This window comes from Babylonia areolata, chromosome 1, assembly GCF_041734735.1.
Source record: "Babylonia areolata isolate BAREFJ2019XMU chromosome 1, ASM4173473v1, whole genome shotgun sequence".
In the NCBI taxonomy this organism is placed as follows: Eukaryota; Metazoa; Mollusca; class Gastropoda; order Neogastropoda; family Buccinidae; genus Babylonia; species Babylonia areolata.
Window position 1 is genome coordinate 33,542,107 of NC_134876.1, and position 17,075 is coordinate 33,559,181.

At 43.5% G+C, this 17,075-nt stretch overlaps 1 protein-coding gene across 7 annotated transcripts in view; it reads left to right on the forward strand.

Moving 5' to 3' along the window:
- LOC143282069 (calcium-activated potassium channel slowpoke-like) overlaps nt 1-16,864 on the forward strand; it is a 146,215-nt gene extending 129,351 nt beyond the window's left edge. For 5 of the 7 annotated variants that reach the window (XM_076587533.1, XM_076587549.1, XM_076587559.1 and 2 more), the window contains 7 exons: nt 1,144-1,342; nt 2,245-2,346; nt 4,788-4,918; nt 5,399-5,590; nt 6,978-7,148; nt 9,581-11,874; nt 12,999-13,133. In XM_076587533.1, the coding sequence (XP_076443648.1) occupies nt 1,144-1,342; nt 2,245-2,346; nt 4,788-4,918; nt 5,399-5,590; nt 6,978-7,148; nt 9,581-10,537 (1,752 nt within the window). In that variant the 3' untranslated portion in view covers nt 10,538-11,874; nt 12,999-13,133. Of the gene's footprint in view, nt 1-1,143; nt 1,343-2,244; nt 2,347-4,787; nt 4,919-5,398; nt 5,591-6,977; nt 7,149-9,580; nt 11,875-12,998; nt 13,139-14,928 lie in introns of those variants that run through there. The other 2 variants (XM_076587586.1, XM_076587578.1) reach the window with 2 other exon arrangements.
- Nucleotides 16,865-17,075: the final 211 nt, after the last annotated feature.

The following is a 17,075-nucleotide window of genomic DNA, read 5'->3' on the forward strand; positions in this document are numbered from 1 at the left end:
ATTTATTCATTAATTTGATGACGCAGCTATTTATTTGCGCATGTATCCTTTTTCCCCCTCAAGGCCTGACTAAGCGCGTTGGGTTACGCTGCTGGTCAGGCATCTGCATAGCAGATGTGGTGTAGCGTATATGGATTTGTCCGAACGCTGTGGCGCCTCCTTGAATAACTGGACTGAACTGAACTTTGACATGCGTTGTGATTAGGAGCTGGGTTTAAAGTGCTGTGAGAGAATTCCACAAACACTAGACTGTACTTGTGGGTCACATGGTACTTAGTTTTCGGGAGATTTTTTTTTTTCTTTTTTGAGGGGGGAGGGCGTGGGGGGTGGGGGGTGGGGGTCTCATTGAAAAGTGCATTTTATATGCCCTTTTAACCTCATCGTCGTCTGCACCACAATTTTCACATCATCATGACGATCAGCAGGCCTGTTGTTCACATAAGCCATACTGAAGCTTGTTTGTATTTACTCTTATCGTTATCATGACAGATCTGTCATCTACATTATCATTAGTGATGTTATTGTTGAGTGTGGCCGGGTAGCAACAAAACCACATGATTCTTTTTCTTTCTTTTTTTTCGAAAAGGTGCTGTGCTTGACTGATTGATTGATTTCGACTGCGATTTCTTTTTGTGAGGTCGGTAACCTAATCAGTGTAATGCAAGAGGGAAGGGGAGATGAAAGAAGATTCGTAGAAGAGTGAATTCTGAAATAAAGAGTCAGGGAGAGATAAAGAGAAAGAGCAGTGAGTAGAAGAGACGAGAAAGTTTAAAAGAGAGAGGGATGGGAGCAGAGAGAGAGAGAAAACAAGTTAGGAGAGAGAGAGGGTCAGAGAGAGAGGGGGGAGAGAGAGGAGGGGAGGGAAGAGAGAGAGAGAGAGATGAAGATACACAAGAGAGTTCGGGAGAGAGAGAGAGAGAGAGAATGAAAGTACACTTGTTACCATCGATTCACTCACCATGTCTCTCTTCACCCCCACCCCCCACATTCTACCCCCCTCCCCTCCGCCACCAATCCCCATCCCTTTTCTCCTTCTCCAACGTTTTTGTTTGTTTTTGTTTTTTCCAACCCGTTCTCTACTACCCACCCACCCACACTTTCACCCCACCCTTTCCTCACACACACACACACACCCACACACAGGGGTCCCCGCTGAACCGGGCCAACCTGCGGGCGGTGAACGTCAACCTGTGCGAGATGTGCGTCATCGTGTCGGCCAAGGACAAGAACATGGACGACCCCAACCTGGTGGACAAGGAGGCCATCCTCTGCTCTCTTAACATCAAGGCCATGACCTTCGATGACAGCCTCGGCCTTCTACCCTCTTCCGCCCCGGCACCCGGTGAGTGAGGTGTTGGGCAGGGAACGGGGGAGTGTCTGTGTATGTGTGTGTGTCTGTGTGTGTGTGTGTGTGTGTGTGTGTTTGTGCGTGCCAGGAGGGGGATGGCGGGGTTGTAGGCTCTTTGGAAATTGTGAGGAAAAGGGGTAGTGGGGCAAACAGGTTTTTAGTGCTGTAGTTGTGGTGGAAATGAAGCTCAGTGGGTAGAGAGAGAGAGAGGGGGGGGGGGCGGAAGAGTTTGAAAGATTTTAATGACCTAAGAAAAGGAGAGATACAGAGCCAGATTCTGAATGATTGTAATGAACTAAGAAAGGGGGAGAGACAGAGACAAATTCTGAATGATTCTAATGGCCTAAGAAAGGGAGAGAGACAGAGACAGATTCTGAATGATCTTGACGACCTGTGTTGACACGTGCAATGCAAACAAAGGAAAAGTGAAAAGAAATTCAAGTTTTGTTGAAAAATAACAAAGAAAATTCTTTACATGTGGATGATGATGAAGACTAACGCCACACTGAAATGGCGGCACCAACTTTACTTTTTAGACAGACAGACGGACAGACAGACGGAGACACGGACAGATAGGTCGAGAGACTTGACATGGATACACATTAAACTGAAGACAGAGAGAGAGAGGGGTTAGAATGTTTTATTAAAGTAAAGGGGTAAGCCAGAGGCTTCTTTTTACTATACCCCCATTTAAAAAAAAAAAGAAAAGAGAGAGAGTACCGATATTCGAAGGTTCTAATTCCTGTCATGTCATTTTCTATGTGCTCCTGATGTCAGCAACATGTGAACAGAGTAGATCAACTTGTTCACTTATTCAACGCCTCTCATACGTTGAATGGAAGGGTGTGTAATCATATTTCATGTGAAGTTGACAAAGGCTGTGGACTTTGTTGCAGCCTTCATGCCAGTAGGGTTCTCCGCCATGGGCAGCAACACTTCTGTCAGCCGCCAGGAGGCGTCAGAGTCTGGCACCAACATCCCCCTCATCACAGAACTTGGTGAGTGATGTCCCCCCCCCCCTTTCTCTCTCTCTGTCTCTCTCTCTCTCTCTCTCTCTCTCTCTCTCTCTCTCTCTCTCTCTCTCTCTGTACTCACCTGGCTGTATCGAGTTGAAACACGAATGTCTCGTTGTGTGTCAGTATGAGTGCAAGTGTTATTACAGACGCGCTTTTCTTTTGATAAGCCAGGCCATTGACCCTTCATTTTTTTTCTAGATCTTCATCATGATTATGTGACAGGCATTGACTGTATTATAGTTATGGCTGGTGTCATTGTTTCAGGTATGAGAGCCCAGTGAAAACCAGAACTTGAAAACTCTGGGGGTTCATACGTTGATCGAAAAACCTCATGTTGAGTTCTGTGTAAAGAGAAATAAAAAGAATTTTTAACCAGTAGAGTGCTAAAAAGACGTCAGCTGACGTCCTACAAAAAGTGTAGCCATAGTGCCTATAAGACGTCCACTCACGTCCTGCATATGTTCCGATTTTTCCTTCATTGGAATTTGGTTTAATTCACGTAAACAGACTCAGAACGGTTAGTTTGATGTATCTGGATTATAGAAGTGCTATTTAAATGAACATACATCAGGTAGAAGACCCCTTTCTACTCGATAATAATTTGCTAACTGACCATGTGATATGTGGAAAAGGGGGTTGCATCATGTGCAAAAAACAACAACAACAACAAAAAAGGCATTATTGAAAACTGTGTCCAGTAAAGCAAGTAGTCACAGTCAGCAGATTTACACAGTTCTCAAACATCTGTTTGTGATTGTGGTCAGCTTTCGCAATGGAAAGGGATCTCACTTGTCTGATGATTGGTTTGAAACCGAAAGTGATTGACAACGACAGTGATGAAACTGACAGCCCATTTGATGGTAATTCAGTCCGTCTATCCAATCAGACAGCGTTTTTGAACAAGTGGCTATGACTGACAGAATACGCGCAGCGAGCGTTGGAAGAAGGGGAGGAGAGGGAGAGGAGTGATGTAAGACGATAGGTCGAATGCCAGCCAGATGTCATCAAGGGGGCGTGGCTTTTGGGAAGAGTGCACTCCATTTCAATGCAGACTGTAGGAAATCGAAAACCGACAATGCTCCACGATTTTCACGAAACGCAGGGGTAGAACCTGCACTGTTCATGAAATACGTGCTTTGTGTTTTTAACGCCCGTTTTTGTTGGTGTTTTGTTTTTTTTGTTTGTTTGTTTTTGTTTGTTTGTTGTTGTTTTGTTTGTTTTTTTTTGTTGGGTTTTTTTGCTTGCTCTGAGGTGGCAAGCCGGATGCACAGCAGACACTTTGACCAGCCCACGTGCAACTTGAAAGGAGTGAATGTCATCAAAGAACTTCACACTATCACTTGCTAACGCCCTTAGCTGTCAAAAGCTTGCCAGCTCAGTTTCTGAGACGGTGATTGAACTTTTACATTGACCATACCCACCTTTATCATTGTTGGGACAGTGATTTACTTACATGTCTGCACGAGGTGTGGTTTGTTTTTATAAACTTGTAGACTGTTCGGATTTCTTCTGCAGGTATAATCTGGTAATATGCATGCTATTTCTAGCTGTATTTTGTTTCTTTTCTTTATGGATGTCATTATGTAGAGGTGGAAAAAGACTTCTTTGTTGCACAAAGATTATGATCTTGACTTTACATGCCTGAACAGTTATCAACAATCACCCTAATTGGGGGGGGGGGCGGGGGGGGGAGCCCAGAAGCAGAATCTACATTCATTTTCCTTCAGAAAAGCGTTTACTTTCTGACTGTATCGCCCATAGATTTTGTGCTAGAATTTTTTGTGATTTATGACCCCCGAATCCTCAAAATTCCCTGGCAAGGAGAGAGCACTTTTTTTTCTTTTTTTTTTCTTTTTTTTTTTTTTACAAAATTCTCTGGCACTGAACTGGTAAATCTGGCAAGAAAGATGGTGTACACAAACGGACAAAAGTTTGTCCAAATCGTTAATTTACTTATGTACGTGTATATATAATATGTGTGTGTGTATAGGGGGATATATATAATATATAAATACATATATATGTATCTGTATGCAAATGTGTACATGTACATATGTGTGTATATGTGTTTGTGTGTACATGTGTATGTGTATATGTGTATATAATTATCTCTCTATTTTCTATAACTTATCTATCTGTGTACGTATTCATTTGTTTGTTTGTCTATTGCATCGTTACTCCTTTGATGTTTCTACTTTAAAGGAAACCTTGCATAAATATATTACGATGATGTATTGTATGAAACTGATCGTGAAATGTATCCAAATTGGAAAGAAAAGAACCTTTTCTCTGCAAGGAAAAAAACAAAAACAAAAAAAAAGACCGTTGTTCCGCATCTACGCAGACACGGCTGTCGCCCTGTCTTCTTTTTAATCCCTGTGTGGGGGTGTGTGCGGGGGTGTTGGTGTGGCGTGGTGTTTCAGCCAACGACTCCAACGTGCAGTTCCTGGACCAGGACGATGACGACGACCCGGACACGGAGCTGTATCTGACCCAGCCCTTCGCCTGTGGCACTGCCTTCGCCGTCAGTGTCCTCGACTCCCTCATGAGCACGGTCAGTTGGGCTCTGCTGTGTCAGGGGTTCGTCTGTCTTCCGAGGGTCACTTGGCGTGAGAGAGAGAGAGAGAGAGAGAACAAATGAACAAATGTTTTATTGAGGGTAAACTGGATAAGTCGAAAGCTTCTTTACACCATGCCCTCACACACAGAGACTCACGCACACACACACACGCGCGCGCGCGCGCACGCACGCACGCACGCACGCACAAAAGTAGAAAAAGAAAAAAAATCGGTACGGACACTGTAGACAGTAACAACAACAACAACAAAAGTTAAACACGAAACTTAAAAAAATAATATGGAATATGTTAGAGAGAGAGACTGGGCACGATGGATTGAGAGGAAATGAGATTGGTCTCTTGTCTGCCTTCCTGTCTGCCTGCCCGGAGGTTTTCTCACTCTGCCCTCACGTTGTCCGCCCACCTCCACACCCCACCCACATCTTCCCTTTTTTTTTTCTTTTTTCTTTTTTCAGAGCTACTTCAACGACAATGCCCTGACGCTGATCCGCACGCTGATCACAGGGGGCGCCACCCCAGAGCTGGAGCAGATCCTGGCGGAGGGGGCGGGCATGAGGGGAGGCTACTGCACCCCGGCAGTCCTGGCCAACCGGGACCGCTGCCGGGTGGCCCAGATCTCGCTGTTCGAGGGCCCGCTGAGCCAGATGGTGGGTCTCGTTTTGGGCTGCTGTTTGGGTGGTGGTGGTGGTGTTTGGGTTTGGATTTGGTTTGGTTTGTTTTTGTTTATTTGTTTGTTTGTTGTTGGTAACGGCACCTAGTGGGTAAAGGGTGGAGATTTTTCCAATCTCCCAGGCCAACATATGTGCAGACCTTCTAGTGCCTGAACCTCCTTCGTGTGTAAACGCAAGCAGAAGATCAAATACGCACATTAAAGATCATGTAGTTCATGTCAGCGTTCGGTGGGTTATGGAAACAAAAACATACCCAGCATGCACGCCCCCGAAAACGGAGTATGGCTGCCTGCATGGCAGGGTAAAAACGGTCATACACGTAAAAGCTCACTCGTGTACATACGAGTGAACGTGGGAGTTGCAGCCCACGAACGAAGAAGAAGTTGTTATTGTTTTAGCATGCGTTAAACAGATACATTTTATTCATCCTTTTTTCTTCTTCTTTTTTTTTCTTTACTTTTTTTTTCTTTTCTTTTGTTGTTGTCGTTGTTGTTGTTGTTGTTGTTGATCTTTCTATGAACAGATTTAACTGAGAAGTGACAGCGGGGAGGAAATAACGTTTCCCCTCAGAATGGGGAGCCACACTGTTGTAATGTTTTTTTCCCCCCACAGACATAGAAACGTGTTTTACGTATAACTAGTCGCTGTATAAGTATATAGGTACGCATATTCAGAAGTTCTTTAAGCTTTCAAGCTTCCTCCTAGATGGCTTCCCTACACACACTGCATTAGATAGCCTGGACGTGTATATATGTAAATATATGTAGATATGTGTGTGAGCACGCATGAGTGTGTGTGTGTATATTTTTGCGTGTGTGTGTGTGTGTGTTTATGTCTTTGTGTGTATGTGTTTCTCTGTGTGTGTGTGGGGGGGGGGAATTTATGGTTCTTTCTTCTTCTTCTTCTTCTGCGTTCACTCGTATGCACACGAGTGGGCTTTTACGTGTATGACCGTTTTTACCCCGCCATGTAGGCAGCCATACTCCGTTTTCAGGGGTGTGCATGCTGGGTATGTTCTTGTTTCCATAACCCACCGAACGCTGACATGGATTACAGGATCTTTAACGTGCGTATTTGATCTTCTGTTTGCATATACACACGAAGGGGGTTCAGGCACTAGCAGGTCTGCACATAAGTTGACCTGGGAGATCGTAAAAATCTCCACCCTTTACCCACCAGGCGCCGTCACCGTGATTCGAACCCGGGACCCTCAGATTGACAGTCCAACGCTTTAACCACTCGGCTATTGCGCCCGTCACAGGTTCTTTCTGAGATGTCTCTCTCTCTCTCTCTCTCTCTCTCTCTCTCTCTCTATCTATCTATCTATCTATCTATCTCTGCTGTTGCTTCCATCACCTTACAGGGCAACGGCACGTACGGGGAACTGTTTGTGCACGCCCTGCGGACGTTCGGCATCCTGTGCATCGGCCTGTACCGCTTCAGGGACACCAGCGAGTCGGCCAAGAGCCCCTCCTCCAAGCGCTACGTCATCACCAACCCCACGGCCGACTTCCCGCTGCTGGCCACAGACAAGGTGAGGCCTTTTTTGGGGGGGATGGTGTGGTCAGTTAGTGTGGGGGTGTGTGTGTGGTGCGTGTGTGTGTGTGTGTGTGTGTCAGTGTGTGTGTGTGTGTGTCAGTGTGTGTGTGTGTGAGGACGTGCATTTGTGTGTGTGTGTGTGTGTGTGTGTGTGTGAGGACGTGCATTTGTGACTTTATGCTACAAGTAGGTGTTTGGGGAAAGGATGTGTGTATGTGTGTGTGTGTGTGTGAGAGAGAGAGAGAGAGAGAGAGAGAGGACGTGCATTTGTGACTTTTTACTACAAGTAGATGGTTGGGGAAAAGATGTGTGTGTGTGAGTGTGTGGTTGTGTCAGTGTGTGTGTGTGTGTGTGTGTGTGGACATGCATTTGTGACCTTATATACTCCAAGTAGGTGGTTGGGGAAAGGATGCATGTTTGTGTGTGTATGTGTTTGTGTGCGGACAAATGTGTTTCTGTGTGTGTGTGTGTGTGAGAGAGAGAGAGAGAGAGAGAGAGAGAGAGAGAGAATATGCACCTGTATAGCTTATGCACATGTGTGTGTCAGGGCGGGAGGGGGTGTGAATGCACCTGTATAGCTTATGCACATGTGTGTGTCAGGGCGGGAGGGGGTGCGCGTGTGTGTATGTTTGCGTGTGTGTCTCTAAAGGATGCATGTTTGTGTGTGTTTGTGTTTGTGTGCGGACATATGTGTTTCTGTGTGTGTTCGAGAGAGAGAGAGAGAATATCCACCTGTATAGCTTATGCACATGTGTGTGTCATGCGGGGTGGGGGAAGGGGTTGCGCGTGTGTGTACGTTTGTGTGTGTGTCTCTAAAGGATGCATGTTTGTGTGTGTATGTGTTTTTGTGCGGACATATATATTTCTCTGTGTGTTCGAGAGAGAGAGAGAGAGAGAGAGAGAGAATATGCACCTGTATAGCTTATGCACATGTGTGTGTCAGGGTGGGTAGGGGGGTGCGCGTGTGTGTATGTTTGTGTATGTGTCTCTGTGTGTATCCATTCAGAGCATGTGCATGTCTTTTTTGTCAGTGTAAGTTGACGGCTGTTGACTAAACAGAAAACAGACAGACGTGAAAATTGTGCTTTATACCAAACAGCATGCACGTGTACATTATGTTCTTTCCCAGTCATTCTCTCCCCGTCTCTTGACGTGCATGTGTTATATGATTTTTGAGTTTGTTCATTTTTGGATTTCAGATACTTTGTTGTGCGTATATGTGCATGTAATGAGTTATTCCACAACCTGGATGATTCACATGCTCTTTCTGTTATGTATTTCCATGTATTGAACACAGTAAGAAGCAGTGTGCCTAGATGTTTGCTGTTGTTGCATTTGATTTTGGGTATTGTTTTTTGGTGTGGGTTTTTTGCTGTTTTTTTTTTGTTTTGTTTTGTTTTTGTTGTTGTTGTTGTTTTGGTGTGTGTGTGTGTGTGTGTGTGTGTGTGTGTGTGTGTGTGTGTGTGTGTGTGTTTAATTGTGGTTTGTAGGCTGCTCTGTGAAAGTTCCTCTTCCAATCGGAGACCGAGACACAGAAGAAGTCACCCCAAAGAAGTCACCATAGTTTTTCGTGTGTGTGCGACTGTGTGTGTGTGTGTGGTGTGAGGGAGGGAGGGAGGGAGAAAGAGTCAGTGATTACGTATTTGGTATGACAAATTTAAATGCCGTTAACAGGCATTCAATTATGTTTTAAGGAAGCGTTAAAGACAATCGCAGGAAGACTTCTGTTTTTTTGTCTTTGACTTGGGATGACTGACACTCAGTCAGGAATGAGTGGTCAAGAACTCTTAGCCAGGTGCAGCTTGCCAGTTGTGTCCTGTTTAATGCAGAGGTTTCATTGAGTACACTTTGAATTTGATGATATCAGTGGGCGAAAATAAATTAGCGGAGTTGGCTGTTCGTTATAAGGAGGTGGGCTAAATGGATTGGATGATGATGATGACGATGATCTTCAGCAGCAGCAGCAACATATAGCCGAGTTATTATTATTGTAATTATTATTATGCACAGTATCTTCAGAATTGTTGACTCAAGCATCGGTATTTAAGAACAGAGAAGAGACTTTTTTTTCTAATTTCATGAGAACGATAGAAGTGGTGACATGCTGTTTTCTCTCCTGTCAGTGAATTACGGGAGTTGAAGGCAAAGCCCAGCAGACGTACCAAGACTGAAGAACCCGTTTACGAGTCGTGTTTGTCGATCTACCATACACACGTCAATAATTGTTTCCCAATGGAGGGGGGGGGGGGGGGGCGTTTAAGTTGTTACAGCGTCATTACAGTGTGTGTGTGTGTGTGTGTGTGTGCGTGTGTGTGTGTGTGTGTGTGTGTGCGTGTGTGTGTGTGTGTGCGTGCGTGCATATTCCCCTTATTTGTGCAGCATTTGATGCATTTTGTTGCCTTTTTGTTTTGTTGTTTTGTTTTTCAGCTGTTTGTTCTCATCAACTTCGCCTCCCCGACGTGCGCTGTGTTTGCCGCCCAGTCCCACCAGAAGCGCTTGCGACGTCTCCTCTCCACCCCTGGCCATTCCCTCCCCCCTTTCACCAGCCTCCATTCTCAGACCCCCTGTAGATCCTCTGGCACGAAAGCTGACATTAATCTCTTCCCCATGAATCCGCCTTTAGCGGGCGACCCTGCAGTGACCGCCACAGCCCCCGCTGTTTCGCCTGATTGTAGCACCCTCCCCACCACCACCACAACCACTTCCACCTCAGATGGTTTCTTCCCTGTTTGCCAGTCTTCTGCAAGGCCTTCCTCTCCGCCTCTGCCTCATGCTTCCTCCCCTGTCTTTCCCACTCCCGTGTTGCCTGTGTCTTCCAAATCACCTGACCTTCACCCCACTGGCGTTTCCTCTATGTCTAACAAGAAAAGTGCAGCTGGCCAGTCTCTCAGCGCCAGTCAAAAAAGGAAGGGCGGCATTGGGTTGACATTGGAGGCGGAATCTTCAGAGTCTGACCTCACTCCTGTTGAGGGTGAAGCCAGTCACAGAGACTCTGAGACTGACGCCCCTTCTTTGCATCCTCAAACCCGTTTGTTGGAAGTGTCGGCGTCTGCCGTGTCTGACGAGCTGGACGTCCGGTCACCTCGCAGGTCTGAGCTGCACGGCCGTTCCCAGTCGGACAGGGTGAAAACGTCTGAGCAGGTTTACAACCCGTCTGCTGACGGGGGCCTTTCACTGGAACTAAAAAAGGTGAAAGACAGACTCTTAGAATCTGCTTCCGAGTATGGGTCTCCTCAAGACTTTGCAAATAGTCCGAGGGAATCGCAAAGGAGCAGCCAAATCAAAGTCCCAACCCATTCCAGATCTTCTAGCACAGGCAGCGAGTCTCAAATAGTGGGCCAGCTTCCAGGTCTGCGTTTCCAAAAGAGCACAAAGCTGTTCTGAGCGAGGTCAATAACCTGTTGGTTGAAGGCAACAGTGGATTTAAATCATGAACACAACCATACCGACATGGTCCTCAGTGACCTCTCTCTCTCTCTCTCTCTCTCTCTCTCCCTCTCCCACCCATTACATCAGCATGGCTAATTTATACCATCACCACCAGCATTATTGTGACATGAAAATGATCGGTATAAGGACAGGCCCGGCGCTTCCTTTTTTGAGGAAGTGTCTGGGTTTGTTCCGATGTACCTTTTTATTTACCTGTGTGCTAGCTGAATCGGTAGAGTAAGCAGCACTGACTTGAAGTTGTGTACCTTGTGAATGGAGAGAGTTACCACTCTTTACTATTTGTTAATCATTTCATCTCCTGGCCTCATTATTCGTTAATTTCCATTTTCTGCATACAACATTCCAGTTTCTCTAAGTCACGCGGCTGTTGGTGTTGAGCAGTGAGGGGTCTTTCCACTAACGGTCATAGTTACTGGCACAGTGTTGTCATCCATGTTGTTTGTTCTAACTGGTCGGTTTTATTTACCAAGCATGTCCATCAGGTGGTGATCGTCTTTCTTTAAATCTGACTTCATATTCCCACACATGGCTGGGTTCTTCTTCTTCGTTGTTCCTATGCTGCAACCCTAAATCCAGCAAGACTATCAAGACCAGTGTAGTTTAAATATCCCGGTGTAAGTGTCCTATTCCCTGAAAAAAAATTGAAGTCTCACATCCCTTGAAACTAAATCTTCACAACTAAATGGCCTGTTCCGAGAAACAAAATCTCTGCACAACTGTTAAGTTACGAACCAAGGATTGTTACTCTTGGTTAGACAAAAGACGCACAATTACAAATCATTGATGTTTTGGCAACTACCCATCAGTTTTGGAACTGTATGCCTATGACGAAGAGAGGTAGTGGTTATAAGTTGCTTGATATTTCTCTTGTTGCCTAGTTCCCATATCTTCACAACATAGTTTCCTGTCCCCTCATTCAAAGTCTCAAAACAGTAAAGTGTCCTGACATTCGTAACAAAATCCACTTGACACAAAATGTCTTCACAGCTGAGGGTCCTATCCTCCGGACACAATATCTCTTGACATTCACAACCAAGTGCCCTGTTCCAAGAAGCCACAGATGCTAATATCTCACTCTCTTCACATGCATGCCTCCTTCCTAACCCTGAAAATAAAACGTCTTCACAACTTACTGCCCTGTCCCACCCCTGGAAACAAAATCACTTTCACTAAGTTGTTGATGTGCCCCATCCCATAAGGCCACCCAGCATGTAACGAAGGCTCCGGTACTATTGAGCTCAGCTGCAGTTCACCTGTAACTCCGCTGCTGGGTAAATGATTTGCCAGAGTAGACTGCCAGTCATAAAACCCTAACCCTCGCTGACATGCTGTTTATATATCTGCTTGATTTCTTTGTATGACTAACAGTGGGGCTTCTTACATTCTCGTTTGTATCAGATTTCTTTAGGCTGGCTGTCTTGGTCTGAATTCCGTGTGTTCAAACAAAACAGAGTCCTGTCCTCGGTTGATTTGTGAAGTTTGAAGTTTGTGTGTACTTGTGTTATGTAAGGGTATTTACTGCACGTGCAAGTGGATGGGTGTGCGAGTGCCATGCACGCCATGTGAGTGTGCTTTTGTTTCTAATAACCAGTATCCTCATTTCTTCTTTTCTGTGCTTTAAGCCTGAACAATTACTTGCTTGCTTTGCAACATCTTTCAACACATATTTTCTTACAGCTGTATTAAACCCTTTATTTACCATGTTCATTCTTAGCATTTTCTACAGTACTGAAACTATGTTGTGTGATGAAGCTAAAATTTTTTGTTGTTGCTAACAATTTCTAGTTTCTGCTAATATGTGTGTCTTTACGTGCGTGTTTTCAAAGCCTGCAGTGAATATAGGCCAATACTATCATTAGACTTGATTACATATGAATATAGACTTGAAAAAAAAAAAAAAAAAAAAAAAAACTGTGCCAAAACAATTGTTCTTATCAGCAGTGTTGTCTAATAAATAAATGTGAAGGATAATACCTGTCTCAAATTATTTCAGAGTGATTCCTTCAGTTTTGTTTATGAATGAATTTTAATATGCTTATTGTTGGTAAAACACAACTTGCATGGCACGCACACACAAAAGACTACACTGTTTAGCATGATTTGCACACACTGTTTTGTTCCTCACTGTGTTAGAAAAGCAAGAACTCAGATGCTAGAAATGCATTGTCACTAACTTGACGAAGCACGTTTTGCACAGAATGCTCCTGTTCCTTGTGAAACACAAGAGCTAACAGCCACCACTGTTTTTAATGCCTCGACATCTGAACTGAATTAATCAAACACAATTTGCTCACATGGTCTTTGCTCTTTCGGCGTATTTTCATATCTTCCCTTTTCGATTTGTAAATCATGGGTGCTGATTCGTAACATAGTCAGTGTGTATCTTGTCTTGCAGGCGTTCTGTTTCCAGCCCTTTAGCTACAACGAAGCTGTGGAAAAGACCAAGCAGCAGCAGCAGCAGCAGCAGCCAGCACCACGAAAACGCTCTGGGAAATCGTCACGGGTAGAAACGGAGGCTTGAATCATCCAGTGTTGGTACTACTGCAAGAATGATACTGGGAGCATACTGTTTCCTAACGGAGAAAGGGCTGGGTGGGAGGGAGGGAGGGGAAGGGTTCTGTCTTTTTTCTTTTCTTTTTTTTTTTCTTCTTTCTTTTTCTATTTGTAACCAATGCTCAAAGGAAATGGCACAGGTTGTGCAGGTCCTGTTTTGGGGGTTGTTGTTTTCTTCCTTCTCAGTCCATTTCATGTCCATTAAAAACAGTCATGGTCCACCTGATTGACTCTGATGCCAGATTCCACTACTTTAATGTGTTATGATAACAAAAACTAGACCCTCGGGCAGGATAAAATGGAACCATCAAAGTCTACACAGCTAACAAAGAAAATGTATGAGATACGCAAATGGAATCTTTGGTGACCGTCAGATGAATTTTGAATTTTTTTGGTAGGGGTTATTTTCATAGCAGCTGCTAGGTCTAATGTTAACCCTCGTTGAGAAGTTTATGAAAAGCACTGAAACAGTGACAGCCAAACCTCTTGTGAAAACTGTCCTCACTGACCAGGCATAGTTCCAACTGTTTCTCCTGTCATCCAAGTTGTGAAACTTGGGATTAAACCTTGTACTTTCATAGATAAATTCATACATGTTTCCAAAGTATAACTGAACATCTGACCATGCTTGACCATAAAAAAATCATAAACTGGCCATCATATTTGGTATATTGAAGCAAGTTTTATTTTGATGACATTCAAGATACTGTAGGCTTATGCATTTGTCAAATTTTATGTTGGCGGCATATAATGTGATAGATCTTTATCTAAATCAAATCTGATTCATTATTCCAATCATCATCACCGTTTGTATGAGGAGAAGCACAGTTCAGACAAGAAGTAAGCAGGGACAATTCATGCATAACTATGTATTTTGTCACTCAGCAAAGCTGAATTGCAACAAAAAATAGTTTTGATGTTCACAGCTTTAAAGATAAATAAAAAATATCAAGATGTAGGGGCTGCTTCAAATTTTTGCAGAAAAGAAGTTTGATGCTTTCCTACACCATAATCCTTCATTCATGTTGAACTTTAAGGGTTTGTCAGTTATTCAGAATAGATGTACAGCTCAGAAAAGACAAGACTGTTATTTATCAGTTACGTATATGTAGTAACTAAAGAAAAAATCACACACACACACACACACACACACACACACATATATATACATGCATATATGTATATATATGTGTGTGTGTGTGTGTGTGTGTGTGTGAGGGTCTGTCAATGCCCAAACACAAAAAAAGTTGTAACAGACATAAACCAGAAATGCATGCAGTCTAGGCTACTACTAATGACATAATTTAGAACTCTACAATGGACATGTAAAGCCACACCAGTCAACTTTCCAACAAAACCATGTGTTCTTTGCTTTGCTCATGCATCTGACATGCTTTGCCATTATGTCAATTTCTGATGGGGTCAGGGTGGGGGATGTATTGAAGGGGTAGTGTGCAGGAATTGGAGATGGGGGTGGGGGGGCGTGTGCAGAGAATGACTTTAATTACAAAATTCTAGGGGGCGGGGGGGAGGGGGGGGGGGCGTGTGCAGAGAATGACTTTAATTACAAAATTCTTCAATACTCAAAGTTGTGCACCACAATCTTTCATGTCATTAAACTGTTAATTGGTGGTTTTTGGGGGGGGTTGTTTTTGTGTTGTTTTTTTGGGTTTTTTTAAGTCAGTTCCATGTATTACTGCATGCTTATTCTGTGTGTGTGTGTGAAGATTTTTTATTCATCTTATTACTGATATATTTTTCACTGATTTCAGTTCTGCTTCAAATTTCACTTCATGGTCCATTGTTCCATGCCATCACCTTTGTCAGGAATGCAGTGATCAGATGCTGCTGTGGTGGAGCAGTTACATTTAGCAGGCAGCAGTGTTTGTCCAGCATATATTTGGATACTGTTCAACAGCTTTTGTGGTGGCACTGAAGTCATTAATTACTATTTCAAACATGTGATTGGTTTATGAACCATATAAAACTTAATTTCAGTCACTTGACAGTCAAACAAATAAATCTGGGCCGTGTCTTGGTAGTTCATTCTGGATTTCAAACTGAAAAACTGCCAGCCTGTTACCAGATAATGCCACCCTGCCATTACAAAATTCCACCATGTGACTCTGGGATGCTACCCAATAACGTCCCACCAAGCCAGTTTGCTTAGTGTGCCTGTCATCGTCTTCATTTTGAACAGACCAGGACCAGCGGAAAACATTTGTCTTGTTTTGTTTATTTTATTCCAGAGACACTCACTGCTGATGAAAGTCCGTCCAGTACAGTATTTTCAGACTTGACGTTCATGATAAATCACTCAACAGATGTTTAATATTACCCAAAGCTATGTTCCATTTTTATTGCCGGAAGCAGTACATTTGGAATATCAGGAGAAACATGGAGTGCAAAGCCAGTGGTTCCGGCGCCTTCCTGTTGAGCAAGGGGCTTAGAGTTTGAACCTTGAAAAGGACTGGAGGGTTCTCCTCTTTATCCACCCCTGCTAAATATTAAATGTGTGGACACCATGGGATGGTCTGTGGCCAAAGTACTTGAATGCCACAATAAACTAGTATGCCCTGTATGTGCATATATGTTAAAAATACATAAATAAATAAAATGGTGGTGACAATGATCACTGACCTTTCTGCATGCATAAGTCTAGGACACATATTTCAGTCGGAAAAAGGTGGCGCTGTGGCGCTCTCTTGCCACCCCCTTCCCTGTGTACTTTTCACATACTTGTGTCTAGTATTTGCCGTGATATTGATGTATTACTCCATTTTTCACCCACTTCAGCACAGCATGACTGTGTACATCCACTGGATTGATGTGAGCAATGACATAGTGTGGAGAGAAAAACACCTCTGTGTGATCAAATGTCATTCTCTTCGCTGTGTGTGTATGTATGTGCAATGTTTTCCCTAAAAGAACTGATGTCATCTTAGACTGACAGAACAAAAGATTCGAGTGTGTGTGTGTGTAAGTGAGAGAGAGAGATATTGTGTGCATGTCCTTTCTTCATCCATTAGCCATTGTGTGAACATTTTTACTTTTGACCAGAAAATCATGCATTTTATTTTTGTATTTGTTGTGACCCTGGCACCACCTCTTCCTCCACACCCAACTTCCCCCTCCTCTCCCTTCCACCCCCGTATCTCTTTGCCTCATGATCTCTCCCTCCCTCCCCCCTCCATTTCCTCTTTCTGTGTGCACCAAGGTATTTATTTCCTGAATTTGAAAATAACAACAAATCATGTAAATGACATAAAATATTACACATGTCCTGATCTGTGATATGTACAGCGTATCTTTTTTCTTTACATTTTTCACTTTGTAAATATTAACATGAAAGGAATCTGCTTACTGTTATATTTCAAGTTCTTGTTGTCCATTTGTTTTTTGTTGTTTTTGCCACAACACTTATCATGCACACATGAAAAATTGTCTATTGTTAATAACACCTTTGTACTTGATAACAACTAACTGAAAATCTGGGGTTTGCAGTTTAATTTCAGAAGTTGGATGTATGAAGATTTGCTTTTTGTGTGTGCACTTGGTTTTCTTTACTGATACTTTTTTTTTTTCACCTTTGATCTGTATGCAATTGCATACAATATGTGATTTAGCCCACCATCCCCCACTCTTCCCCATTGCATCCACCAGTTCCTCCCCCACCCCCTTTTTTCTTTCTTTTTGATATGAATAAAATTTTCTATGAAAAGTGACTGATGTTTCTTTTTCTTATTAACAAAATGCTCCCCGCATTCATGTCTAGACTTGCCTTATGCTTTAGAGAGAGTGTGTGTGTGTGTGTGTGCCCCTTTCTCCTCCTCTCCACCACCCTGTCCTCCCATTCATCCATCTTTCTCCCTCTAATTCTTCTTCACTTCCACCCTCCTCTCCTCACATCCATCCCTCT